The sequence below is a fragment of the Rhinichthys klamathensis genome, unplaced genomic scaffold (assembly GCF_029890125.1).
Source record: "Rhinichthys klamathensis goyatoka isolate OS25496 unplaced genomic scaffold, OSU_Roscu_1.1 h1tg000868l_1, whole genome shotgun sequence".
In the NCBI taxonomy this organism is placed as follows: Eukaryota; Metazoa; Chordata; class Actinopteri; order Cypriniformes; family Leuciscidae; genus Rhinichthys; species Rhinichthys klamathensis.
This window is the reverse complement of record NW_026607234.1, coordinates 257,852-272,583: the sequence shown is the minus strand read 5'-3', so window position 1 is coordinate 272,583 and position 14,732 is coordinate 257,852. Positions and strand designations below refer to the sequence as shown.

General features: G+C 38.4%; 1 protein-coding gene across 4 annotated transcripts in view; it reads right to left on the bottom strand.

Annotated features, from left to right (window-relative positions):
- The window catches only part of LOC130078420 (serine/threonine-protein phosphatase 6 regulatory ankyrin repeat subunit A), a 35,080-nt gene extending 26,500 nt beyond the window's left edge, over nt 1-8,580 (bottom strand). For 2 of the 4 annotated variants that reach the window (XM_056243929.1, XM_056243930.1), the window contains exon 1: nt 8,390-8,580. In XM_056243929.1, the coding sequence (XP_056099904.1) occupies nt 8,390-8,413 (24 nt within the window). In that variant the 5' untranslated portion in view covers nt 8,414-8,580. Of the gene's footprint in view, nt 1-1,400; nt 1,639-8,389 lie in introns of those variants that run through there. The other 2 variants (XM_056243927.1, XM_056243928.1) reach the window with 1 other exon arrangement.
- Between the last annotated feature and the right edge of the window lie 6,152 nt (nt 8,581-14,732).

Below are 14,732 nucleotides of genomic sequence, written 5' to 3'. Positions count from 1 at the left end.
ATAACAATGCAGGAAAGACGGGAGGGAATCCTGTAAAAGAAAGAATGCAGGTTTCCTCCGTTTCATGGAAACGTGGCTTGTTACAACAGCACAAACTTCAGCCTGAAGGTCCTAAAAATTGCCTGAAACATCCAGAACTGCTTAGACCGGGTGCTTCTAACTATTAAAGGACAACATCCACAGAACTGAAACCTGTCTGGTTCTGCCACTAAACTGCTGATTATCCTGCTAATTTGTCTAAGAGTTTCCATCTACACACCTGCTGTTGTCACTGATCAACAACACTTTTAGCTACACAAGGACCACACAGGCCATTTTGGTCTGAAATGTGAGAACACAAATCATAACGCAAAAAACATGTAGCATTCTCACCACTGCTAATGAGCATTAGCGCTTTTTTAGGTGTACTACAGTCATGGCGGAGAAACAGTTTCAAGAAAATCTTGAGATTATTATATGAATATGTTTAGCTCCATGAATAATGGCCTAGACATGTGAAGGTAACTGTACACAGTCAGGTCAAAAAAAAAAAAAAGATTTTTTTTTTTTAAGTTGATCTTTAATTAAAAAATACATACAAAAATAAAAACAAATAAATATTAGAAGTAAATTAAAACGAAATTTATTAAAGTTGATCTTAAAAAAAAAAAAACTAAGATAATAAATAAAAAAACTATTAGAAAAAAAAGGTTTTTAAAGTTTATCTTTGATGAATGAATACATAAATGTAAACTATTTATAATTAATAAAAAGTAAATGTATAATTAATTTAGATTCAAAATATTGAAATAAAAACAATTTACAAAAGTTCTCTCAAATGTATCTTTCTTAAATAAAATCTAAACCTAAAAGCTGACCCTAATGTAGTGAATATCTTCATATGAATCACAAAGAGAGCATGAGGTTTGTTTATGTCTGCATTACAGCCGAGGCCTGTTCACACACAACATGTTCTTGCAATTTAATGCAGCATTTTGTCATTTTTTTATGGACATATTCGGCCTTTGCAATGCATCTCACTGTGTTTCCAGCATCTCACGTTAAATTTGTAGAAACGCCGGTGTATTTTGACTGTACGAACGCGTTAAAGCGGTTGTGACATTTGCGTCTGACAGCTGCGTTTCCGTCCAGAGGTCAAAGGTCACCAGGTCAGATGATCCAGGGTTTCCAAAGGAATTTTTGGACCTCAGCTGGCAGCACCAAAGATCTCCTTACCTGGATGAACATGTCTGTATCTGTCTCAGATAATAACGGGGACAGATCATAACATGCAACTACTAAAGCAACCGAGTCATTTAGCTTTTCTTCTCTTTCACACTGATACCTGCTGCTGTAGCCTACACACACACACACTAGATAAACTATTATCATATCCTAAATAGTCAAATCAGCCACCTCACCTTCTCGTCCTGAGAGGAATTCTGGGAAATGTGGTCCGGAGTGGCTTTGGAATGCAGAGAGGAAGGTTCGTCATCTTCAACCTCCTCCAGAACCACGATACACACACGACTCATGCGCTCCGACCGCATAGCTGCCTTTCAAACACACACACACGCGCGCGAGCGCTGCTCTTCACACAAAACGCCCCCTCGACGCGCGCGATCCGACAGCGATGTTTAGGTCCGGTTCCATTAGTATCCGTTAAATCCCTCTTTCAAACACACACACATATCCCAGTGAACAGGGAATTCCTTTATTCTTTAGAGCAGGAACATCAGCAGTGCTGCAGTGAGAAGATGCGAGCAGCGTCCTCTCTCTCTCACACACACAACTCACTCATTCACACACGCACACACACACACTGTGATCTGAGAGGACAATGGTGTGTGAGCTCCAGTCTGCTGAAACCTGCACTTTACACACACACACACACACACACACACACACAGATCCAACCCCCACCGACCGCAATAACACACCAGCCAACCCTACTGCAGCGAGAGAGAGAGAGAGAGAGAGAGAGAGAGAGAGAGAGAGAGAGAGAGAGAGAGAGAGAGAGAGAGAGAGAGAGAGAGAGAGAGAGAGAGAGAGAGAGAGAGAGAGAGAGAGAGAGAGAGAGTGTTTTAATGAGGCAGCGAGATTCCGACAGCACGAGCCTTTAACACAGTGAAATATGATGCGCAGAGCTGATGGGACAAACACACACAGGAACAGATCAAATTATTCTTTGTCAGGACGAGGGACAAGGTCACTATGTTTTTTTGTTTTTTTTTGTTTTTTACTTTAGAGATAAAATTGTTTCCAGAAGTGGGTTAAGTCTGGAAAAGCCTTTGGGGATGTCCTTGAAAATAAAAATGAAGAAATGTATTATTTATTATTATTTTTTATTATATAAAGGAAAGCTGTAACAGATTGCTATTTGGGTAAATCTCATAAAACCTGTCAAGAACACATGTAGGTCATATTACAAGAAATAAATAAAAAGTAAGAAATAAGATTAAGTTTGTTTGCATATGGAATATGAAGCATGATTTTAGGACAAAAAAAACATATTCAGGGCTTGTTCAGGTACATTTACATTCAAGTTAGTGTGTGTGAGTGAGTGTGTGTGTGTGTGTGCGTGTGTGTGAAAAAGTGAGAGTGTGAGTTAGTGTGTGTGTGTAAGAGAGTGAGAGTGTGAGTTAGTGTGTGTGTGTGTGAGCGAGCAAGCGTGTGAAGAAGAAGAAGTGTGTGTGCGTGTGAGCGAGCAAGCGTGTGAAGAAGAAGAAGTGTGTGTGCGTGTGTGTGAGAGTTAGTGAGTGAGTGCGTGTGTGAGAGTGAGTGAGTGCGTGTGTGAGAGTGAGTGAGTGAGTCATTGGTTGAGTGAGTGAGTGAGTGAGTGAGTGAGTGAGTGAGTGAGTGAGTGAGTGAGTGAGTCAGTGAGTGTGTGTGTGAGTGAGTGAGTGAGTCAGTGAGTCAGTGAGTCAGTGAGTGAGTGAGTGAGTGAGTGAGTGAGTCATTGGTTGAGTGAGTGAGTGAGTGAGAGTGAGTCAGTGAGTGAGTGAGTGAGTGAGTGAGTGAGTGATTGAGTGAGTGAGTGAGTGAGTGAGTGAGTGAGTGAGTGAGTGATTGAGTGAGTGAGTGAGTCAGTGAGTCAGTGAGTCAGTGAGTGAGTGTGAGTGTGAGTGAGAGTGAGTGAGTCAGTGAGTGAGTGAGTGAGTGAGTGTGAGTGAGTCAGTGAGTGAGTCAGTGAGTGAGTGTGAGTGAGAGTGAGTGAGTGAGTGTGAGTGTGTGAGTGAGTGAGTCAGTGAGTGAGTGAGTGTGAGTGTGTGTGTGTGTGTGAGTGAGTGAGAGTGAGTGAGTGAGTGTGAGTGAGTGCGTGTGTGAGAGTGAGTGAGTGAGTCAGTGAGTGAGTGAGTGCGAGTGTGAGTGTGTGAGTGAGTGAGTGTGTGAGTGAGTGAGTGAGTGAGTGAGTGAGTGAGTGAGTGAGTGTGTGAGTGAGTCAGTGAGTGAGTCAGTGAGTGAGTGAGTGAGTGAGTCAGTGAGTGAGTGAGAGTGAGTGAGTGCGTGTGTGAGAGTGAGTGCGTGTGTGAGAGTGAGTGAGTCATTGGTTGAGTGAGTGAGTGAGTGAGTGAGTGAGTCAGTGAGTGAGTGAGTCATTGGTTGAGTGAGTGAGTGAGTGAGTGAGTCAGTGAGTCAGTGAGTGAGTGAGTGAGTGAGTGAGTGAGTGAGTGAGTGAGTGAGAGTGAGTGAGTGAGTCAGTGAGTGAGTGAGTGAGTGAGTGTGAGTGAGTCAGTGAGTGAGTGTGAGTGAGAGTGAGTGTGTGAGTGAGTGAGTCAGTGAGTGAGTGAGTGAGTGTGAGTGTGTGTGAGTGAGTGAGAGTGAGTGAGTGAGTGAGTGAGTGAGTGAGTGAGTGTGAGTGAGTGCGTGTGTGAGAGTGAGTGAGTGAGTGAGTGAGTGAGAGTGTGAGTGAGTCAGTGAGTGAGTGAGTGAGTGCGAGTGTGAGTGTGTGAGTGAGTGTGTGAGTGAGTGAGTGAGTGAGTGAGTGAGTGAGTGAGTGAGTGAGTGAGTGAGTCAGTGAGTGAGTGAGTGAGTGAGTGAGTGAGTGAGTGAGTGAGTCAGTGAGTGAGTGTGTGAGTGAGTCAGTGAGTGAGTCAGTGAGTGAGTGAGTGAGTGAGTCAGTGAGTGAGTGAGTGTGTGAGTGAGTGTGTGAGTGAGTCAGTGAGTGAGTGAGTGTGTGAGTGAGTGTGTGAGTGAGTCAGTGAGTGAGTGAGTGTGTGAGTGAGTGAGTGAGTGAGAGAGAGCATGTCTGATCTGTGACTCATTCTCCAGTGACTTGTCTTAATCTCATCACCCTCCTCTTCCTCCTCTCTCTCTCCATCCCAGCACAACAAACTGCTGACAACCTGACACACTCGTAAATGGAGAGATGTGCCACACACACACACTCACACACGGATCAGCACTTCAACAGTCACACACAGAATTATTAATCAGATGTGATTTCTGCACAACAGTGTTTCCGAATTAAGAAACCACACCGACGGCAATAAACACTTTTTATAGCTCAAAAATATTAAACTCAATCTCTGCTGGACCGAACACTGGTTGCCAATGCTGTGCATTTGCTCACAACACCCTAGATGAGGGATTTCCTTCAGACGAGGTAAACATGTAGTGATGAGATTGATGAGATCGTGTCCAGAACCCCTGATGACACTGGAGGCCTGTGAAGATTCAGATGCTCTGATGCTCTTGGCAGACGCTCTCCAAACAACATTACTTAAAAAATAAATTAAAAAAAGACCATAAAACCAGCTTCACTATCACAGGTGTTCTCTGTGTCTGCACGTATTCTTCACTGTGATCATGACAACATGCAATGCTTATCTTAAGAAACTTCCCACAGAGAGACACACACTTACAGGTTGAGGAAGTGAAGCTGTCACTCATTCATCGGACCAAATGTTGCTTTGTATATTTAGTCATATATTCATAGGATATTTACCATACAACAAAGTATATTTTTCCCACAATAACTCTGAACAAGGTGGAATGATTAAGCTTGATGAATGAATGCCGGCGGGGATTGAATTATTTACTTGTCTTCATTTGATGCGTTTATAACTACAGTGGGTTTGTTAATGTTGATGTTAGATAATCTAATGTCTCTAACAGTTATGTCACATAGGAGTTTTTATTTTTATTGCTATAAATAAAGTAATAGAACATAATTTCCCCCACCAATTCAGGAAACGTGTCTCAACTTAAAAAGACAAACTAATTAAACAGTAAGAATTGCAAAATAGTTATTGTAATCATGAATTAAAAGAGGGAGTTTACAATGAACTGCAATGCATGATGGGATGCCCTAGCTGATGCCACAGTATTATTTCAGGAACTGCAGGAATCTGTTGAAATCTTTTGTCATACTGACGCAAGATACAGCAAAACATTTTCCTCCCTGAACCCTGGAGTCTCAAATTGAGTTATGAAACAATGTGTAGTTCTTATGAATTGTTCATTTTATGTATCTGTAAGAACCCTGCAGCATTGAACAGTCCTCTAAGCTCCGCCCCCTGAGCCCTAACAGCCAATAACAAGCTCATCTACCCAGGAATGCAACCAATGAAAACCTGCCGTCACAAGCTGCCTGCCAGATACAGACTCTCATCACAGACACTGTTATATGGCTCTATAGTCTGATTTGCCACTGTGAAATACTGTTTAAACTAAGATCCAGTGCAGAATGTAACGTGAATCAAGAGAAATCAGGCATCAAAACAAGCTTTCAGACTTCTGAAACCTGCCATAGATAGACTTAACACACTGAATATGATTTGTTTAGTATCAGCCAAATCAGAGGATATGATGTGCAGCTCTGAATGTGACCTTCACTGACAGTAATATCATGCTAGACACACGCAGAGCCCTACGTTTGACAGATATGTGCATGAAACCGGATATTTAATGAGGAAAAAACGTGATTGTGTTTCGCATGCAGTTGGCAGGTTAGTCGTTACTGTAACCTGTTTTACATTAACTACTATTGACAAGACTTGAAAAGTAATTAAACACGCAGGAATGTGTTTTAAGGCCCACTGAAGGTTTAATGTGTTGATGTAATTACCACTGAAACAGGAAGAAGGGGCGGGGCATATCGAACAGCTCCTCCCCCTTTTTAAATAGCCAATAGCGTTGAGTTTCTATCACAGCTAAGCCAGAGCCGTTGAGCTCTGGGAAAGCTGCAGTTTCCTCCTAATCTCTAACCGTTTCTCCTCCTAATCTCCTCCATATCACTTTAAAATACAGTATTGTGTGCAGAATTCAAACGGGTCTGATTCGTTTTCTGGATCTGCGGCGACTCCATCACATGATCCGCTGTGTGTTTCGTGTCTCTGGACCGGAGCTGCGGCGGTTCGCGTGACACTAACGTGAAACCAGACTTCATTCGCCCCACTGGAAAGATTATTTACACAGTCTGAATCGTTCCCTATCCCCTATATAGTGCACTATGAACATTCAGCATGTAGAAAATAGTAAACGTGTGAACAAGTGACCGATTTCAGCCGCAGCTTCGGCTTCTGTTTATAATGTAGGGGCGGAGCTTCAGATTCTAGAGAGCATTTGATTGGACAGAATATCAGATGAGAAGCTGAAGTGCAGAGTGATGTCATCAAAATCATTGATCCTTATTGGCGGAAGTGAGAGACTGTATGTTTTGAACGCTTATATCTTCTAAATGTGAATTTTGTCATTGTTTTGGAGCACACAAGATTATAGATAACAGTAAGGCTAACAACCAAGCCAAAAACATTGAATTTTTGATTTCATGGGACTTTAAAAGTCTCAGAATTTAGATTAAAGGGATTTGATGATGTCAAACGCCCTCTAGAGGACGCGAGAAGCACAACCACATGAGAAAAGGTGTCGATTCATGATTACCAGTTTACTGTACAGACATATGCAGTCTTGCAGTGTGTTTTAGCTGTGCTGGTTTACACTGGTCTAGCTGGTCTGGTGTTGTGGTTTTAGGCCCATGTAAATGTAACCCAGTAAAGCTTAGGTCCAGCCAGGGTTGTCTTCAGCCGGTTCTGGCTGCTGTTTCAGTCTTCAGTCACTCCTGGTCCAGCAAACAAAGACTACAGCTCTGCTATGTGTTTTCACTCGTTTCTAATCTATCAGTCTCGTGCTATTTACAGAATCTCACAAATATCATTCCTCTTCATATGAAGATTTGATGTTTTGCATGAACGGTCACTATCAACCTAATCGAACAGCCCAAAACGCAGTAAGTGGGAAAGGGTATAAATGCAGTTGCATGAATGATGCTTCATTTAATAAGCAGACTGCTGTTAAACTGTCTTTCTGTCAATCATAACTTCCTCATATTTTACCAAGCAGGCCTTATTTAATAACACTAATCACAGCTAATGATGCAGGTCAACTTGACTGTAAAATGGCAAATATTAAACATGACTGTTTGCTTCTAATAAAGAAAATTAGCAAAAAAAGGCAATTTAAATTATCTGCAAAACAGATTTAAGACCATTCAATTTTTCATAATAATAATAATAATTAATTAATATATTTTTTAAAAATGTAAACGAAATAGCAACGTCAAAAAATAAAAAATACGCAATTTAGCCAAAAAGACCATTTAATGAATTTATTATTTTAAATTAATGAAAATTAAAAATATAATAGAAATAATAATAAATAAACAAATTAATTGATATAAAATAATTTGTTTTAAATGTAAACGAAATGGCAACCAGTCTACGGAAGACCTAAAAGGCAATGGCTTTTTGTGATCGCGACATAAAAAAAAGTAGTTTTTTTTTGTTTTGTTTTTTACAATAATTGTTTGACTCTGAAACACAGTTCACACTGAGAGTCTTCTGTCGCTATACTGCCCCCTGTCGGCACAGTTGTGTAACTTACAGAACAACTTTTGTTATGTCGAGATCACGAGAAAATGTAATTATTGAAAACGAGAAAATAAATAATCCATGGCCTCTTATGGCTTCTGTAACCAGTCAATTGAATGACAAATATAATTTGTCTTATACATTCATTTAAATTTAAAGTAAAAATGTTTATGTTGCAAAAAGTTAAATGTCCATGCATGTTATCCTATTTGAGCACTACGCAGATAATACGCACATACTTTAAGGGTATTAAGGGTAAAAAAAAAAAAGAAAAGAAAAAAGCTAGGTAAACTGAAAAAATTAACCCTTAAATAAGCATAGAATGCATTAATGCAGCAACGCATCAGGCCATTTGCAGCAACAAACCCAATGCTGAACCTCTTAAACCTGCCATTATTAAAAGCTTGGCCTGCTGTTTGATTCACAAACTCCTCTAGAAGTTTCCAGCTCTGCACCTCGAAGCAGAAGCAAAAGCCTGAGATGTGAGCACAGGTGAGGTGAGGTGAGCTGAGGTCAGGTAACTGATGATGATCACAGACCTGCTCTCGGATCCGCAGCAACATCTTCTTCCTCCTCCAGCGCCGGAACTCGTGCGCAAATGAAGCCGGACTGGCGCTTTAAAAGCCTAAAAGAGCCCGAAACATCTCAGACAGCCGCGGGATAATGTTCTGCCAGTGCCACACACACATGCCAGGGCTTGAGTTTCCTCTCCTCTTCCTGAAATAGACAAACACAAGCGGCACAAAGACACAGAAGCTGCTAAAGCTCATTTCTAGTGTCTCCACTCTGCGCAAGCGCGGCTCTCGCTGCAGTGACAGGACAGGTCGACAGAGGGCGCTGAAGACACTCGAATGCCTCTTAACTGTCACCCCCCTTTTTGAGAATTGATGTGAAAATGCACTACCCAAACTTAAACGCTTGTAATTCATGAACCCTTTGGACTAAAGACTTACGGTTGGTCTCATTTAAAAGACGACACTTGGCAGATTATTGTTGAAGTGGAATAAATTAATATAATTAAATTATATAAAAGTTCTTGAAGTTTAAGGTTATTGTTATGAAAATATAATAAAATATATATTTTTTCTTATATTAAAATATATATAAATTAATATAGGTTTCAGCCTAAAAATGACAGAAAGTCAAAGCCATATATCTAACCAAGTTGTGTTCCAAATTTGAAGTTGATATCACAAAAATTGAAGTTCCCATGAGATTTTGTTTAGGCGTAATACCAGAAATAGCCACCGGGTGACATTGAATTCCATTGAATTTAATTGTGTTCATTCTGCCATAACATATTAATAAATTTCTGTCCAAATATCACTTCTGTCACACAATATGGAACCTTGAGACTCAGACCTTTCTGACAATATGTGTTTTGTCAAGATTAGAAAAGGTTTTGATTATAAATTAAGCTTATTAAGCTTACATTAAGTAAGCTTTCAAACGAGACCTAATTTATGATAACTACTAAAATATGTGATGTAATAAAAAAGGTGATAAAAAAATATAATATTATATTTTAGAGGATAATATATATAATATACTTTTTAGAGGATAATATTATTTTATAATTTTTTATTGACAAATACTAGATTATATATGTTTTATTGTGAACTTTTAGCATGCAAATCAAAGTTTTAATTAATAAAAGTATAGTTGTTGACTTTTTGTTACAAAGGTGAAAACACCTGTAATGATACAGATTTTTTTTTATGCGCACTCTTGTCATATATTAATCCATTACTCTTCCAACATATATTTTTCTGCAAAATCATCAACAAATATGTATTCTTGACTCTTAGACCTTTCCAATGATATATAGTTTGCCATGATTAGATTAGGATTTATTAGAACAATATTGAAGTAAACTTAAATATCCCGCTACCGGGATGGTGACAGTTAAGGGGTTAAATATAAAAGTCAATTTATCTCAATCTATTAATTATGTAGTTAATTACATCCACAAAAAGTTAATTACATTACATCCACAAAATGCAAAAAAAGCACGAAAAAAATATTAGAAGGACTTTATTTTTTATTTACCATTAGACTATTTATCATTTCATTGATATTATTAGTGAGGTGTGATGTTCTTATCATGACGCAAAAAAAAAGAGAAAATATTCATCTTTATTTATAATATTAAATTTTTAAACAAGAACAAACAAGTGGGTTGCTAAATTATATAGATATTCAAAGTACAACGTTGTGGTAATACACTAGGCTACTTAAGAATTCATGTTAAATTCAAACGGGACGTTGATCTGAATAGGCCTATATAATGTTTGACAGCTTATCAGAGAGACTAGCGCTATCGCTTATTATCGAGCAAGTCGAATCATTTGACTTAATTTGACTCAATCCGGAAGTAAACCCAGAGTGGAAGTTCTGTTGTCGTCTGAAAATATCTATCCCCGACATTCCACAACAAAGCCTAATCGAGGACGCTCCTGATTGGCTGAAACCGAGTGCGATGCAAAGTGAGGTCATCGATATTTCCTTTTCTACGATGTTGTTGGTTGTTTTTCTAACCAAACTGTCCACAATCTGTTCAAATATATTCATAAAAGCTGAATGTTGTGTTCATTTACCTCGTCTTAGAGTCCGTTCACTCTAAAAAAAAAAAAAAAAAGGTCTATAATAAATTCTAAAAAGGAGTTATTTATTTTAACAATATACATTTAATACATATATTTAATAGTAAAATAATCTAAATAAAATAATTTGATTGTAAGCGAATAATTTAAAATACTAAAATGTTGTAAAAAATAAATTAAAAAGTAAATAAATAAATAAACGTATATTTCCCAGCTCAATACAGTGGTGATAATGTCTCTTGAAAATACACATATACTCGAATAGACTGCGTTGGCATGCGAGTAATTAGGAAGTCAGTGCTTTAGGGTGCAGTAATGAGACAGATCAGACTGATCTCATGAAATGGCGTATGTATGACACGCCAATTCGTATTTCCATTTTTGGCGTGCTATCAACACGCATAATCGCTTTTCAGCGTGTTTATCAACGCCTTTGACTTAACGTTATATTACTGTATTATGTATAAATATATGACCTACCCCAACCCCGTCCCTAAACCTACCCGTCACTGGGGTTAATACCATTTATGAGTTTTCTCCTACCATCCTAGGAAAAGAAATATCGCTCCACAGATGTAGATATAGATTTTGCTTCGTTTCGCTCGGACATTTAACGGCGTACACATACACGCGGAATCACTCGGACATTTAACGGCGTACACACACACGCAAAAGATTTCGGCGTGGACATACACGCGGATAGTTCAAAATGCGTATAGATAACACGCCACTTGAATTGAAAGTGGCGTGTATGTTTACGCAAAGTCATGATGTCATGTTGGACAGATGGTCACATAAGAAAAGGCCTCTTGAGCAGATCAAAATACTAACAGCTCTGTGTGTAAAAATAGCAGAAGTGTCACTAAACCTCTCTGGCCTTTAGATGCAAGGAAGAGCCTGAGGCCATTCATTCACACATCCTGACATTTGTCTAAAAAGCTCCTTCCCATAATAACCACAGTTGCATCTAGAAATAGTCACGGTCATAACTGTGTGCTTTAGCGCCACCTTGATGTCACCAACAATAACGCCACGCAATGAGAAGAACACATCCATTGCTGTCTGAGAAACACGGCTGATATTGGAAAACACGCATTCAATTATTGAATTAATTCAATTTATTGCAATACATGGAATAATTATGGCTGGAACTTAAAATCAATTCAACAAAACAAAAGCTGAAAGTAATACATACGAATAAACACTACACAAATTGTTAATAAATACATTTTCATGTAGCTAATTTCTTTAATTGAGGTTGTTGTTAGGAGAATTTTCTTTGCATTCAGAAATACTAATTATTCTTGGTATATTAAATATCAGTGAAAAACAAAAGGAATTCAAAATGGGGCATTTTTGTTTCCACCTTTTAAATATTGGTTGGCATTTTAACCCTTTCCCGCCAGCATTTTTGATATTTTTCATAAAACTTTTTTCATGCCCCCCGCAATATTTTATTGTATAACATATAATATATCTAAAGAAAGAACAGGGCCGCTGCTTTTCAACAACAGCACTCTTTTTATTCTAGCTCCATGCATTCATTTTTAACACTTAAATGTGGGTAAAGTTTAATAAATAAAAAAAGCAAAATTTCTTACACTGTCCTAAACCTCATCAACATTTCATTTGGTAACGTTTGGCAGTTTTGATTTATATGTTTGATGATGGATTACACACGCATACATAAGCAATGCTTCTATCACATATATAAGTATATATTATATAAGCAGATCATATCAGGGCTTATTGGTATAGTTATTTAATAATTGTATTTTTAAAAATTAAAATCACATTTTACTGTTTGAGTTCTCAAATGTACTAAACAGCTGATCGTATTTTCAGTTGTTTGATGCCTGATATATCTAATTATATCATGAAAATGCTTTCTCTGAAAGATTTGACAGTTTTGAAAGACTAAATGGTGTAGATTTGTATCTTCCATAACCCAAAAAAATATAATATCAACATTAAATCCATCATTTAATCCCTCACAAAAGCAGTTTCTGAGATTTATTCAGGTTAAAAGATCTTAAATCAATGCAAGAATCAATGAAATCAACTTAAAATGGTTTAAAACAGACTTGTTGCCCACACACACACACTTAATTCTTAATCCAGACTCTTTATTTCAGTCTCAGTCAGACGTCATTCATACACGTACAGTAAAAGACAGCAGTCTTATCAGGGCAGTGAGTTGGAGTTAATTTTATTAGTGTTATACTGAGTTAAGCTGCTCAAAATGAATGTTTTAGAAGCATAATGCAGACACTCTACTCCTTTTAGAGTCCTTTTCAGTCTATTAAAACGACCATGACATTCAAATCGACTCACTTCGTTAAAGAAAAATAAGAAAATATAATTGACAGTACATTTAGGCACACCGCTGACACATACTATACACCAATACGCAGTTCATTTTCATAGATTCATACAGACAGGGATTCAGTTAAAGGGGAAGTGTGCTCCCGTGTGGCCAATCACAGCAGATTTGAGCTTCTCAGTGCCAGCCAATCACAGTAGAGAAAGAGTAAACCTGCCTGACGCTGGCCACAGCAAACAGACACAAACAAGAGCAACATAAACAATGTTCAATTAACAGTTTAAGTGCTATTTTTATTTTTAAAATCACACAATTGGTTACTGACAATTGGCATCAGGATCTGCAGATCTGAACCAGGTCTCAAGGATGAAGCTCATGAAACCCGAGACAGGTCACGTTCACCCCAAAAACAAAATAAATTATATATTTGCATTCTTTTTCCCCCACATGACATAATTTCCATGATTTCCGATCTAATTCTCATTACTTAAATTGAAAGAAATATCGAATTATTACATAACATGTTAAATAACTTATTTGTTTAATAGTTTACATAATAATAATTATATATATTATTATTATTTTAATTGTAATATGTATTTATTTTCACATAACAGTAATGAGAATTAAGGAAATGTGCTTAATCGTCATGAAAATAATGTTACAAAGCAACAAAAAAAAGGCATAATTGTCTTTATGCAAAATATAAGTTATGTACTTTTACAGAAGGGTGAAATATGACCCGTGCATGTTTTTGCAAAAGTGTAGATATATCATAAGTGTGAGTGTTTAACCTGTGTGCTCTGACGCCAGACGACCTCTGACCTCTTTCCAGCCTCCGTTCACTCGTCCCTAAAAGCAGATCACGCCAAAATCCATCGTCCAGAAAACGGCAGGAGTGAGGAAACACTAAAAAAAAAAAAAGCGCCCCCAACACAAACATAAAAGCCAGACTTATAAAACAAGTCCTTTAAAACAAGCCATTTACAACAACGGAATGGTTTTTGAAGAGATTCGTGTGGTTTCGGATTTCGAATATACTTGAAAACTATCCCATCCACGATTATACTAGAACATGCATTAAAGAAACGTATTGCACAACAAAGAATAACATATTCTCTGCTTAGGCCAGTCGAGATGTCCTTGATGTGTGTGTCTGAGGGGAAGCTACGTCTACAGCACACGTCTCTTGGTCTTGGGTTTAAGGCTCTACATCTCACACGCAAACAGTCTTCGGCATCGGACAGTTGCAGTTTAGTGCTACACTTGCTATTCTAAAATAAAGTCGTTTTAAAAAACAAACACATGTACACGAGCCTTTGATTGAGTTATAAAAACAGGACACACACACACACACACACAGGCTCACTAGACATTCGTTTAAAGCATATCTCCGTATGCGCTGAACTCCACGTAGCCGCCCATGCAAACACTATACCACCATCTCCGTCCGCATTTGATCGGGCGTGTTTGATTTTTATGTTCCACGTGAGTGGAAGGCTGAGGGGGGCGTGGCCTGTTTTAAACCCCACCCACTCTACGCAACCGATTGGTTGGCATTACGCTCATTTCAGTGTCAGTGCCACATAATGTTTGTAAGTGAAGATCATGATACATTGCTGCTGACCCTCATCATACGGTTCTGCTTGTAATGAGTGTTAAGGTGCATAGGTTGGTTCGGTCAGATTTCGTTCACCATACTTGAGTTCGACCACTGCCGAATACAAAACAAACCCCCAAAAAAAACAAAAAACGTATGTATCTACACAGTGTCATCCAAACGGAGAGAAGGATCGCTCAGTGTTCAGTCTTTAGTGGTGACCGAAGTGCGCTTCATGATGGTAAAATGAATCCTCTACGCTACGGCCGTGTCAATGCAGTGCTTTAAACGAGAACAGCCGGGAGGCACTAAGAGGGAGGTGTGTGTGTGTGTTCCACATCCGGTGCGGAGAAACA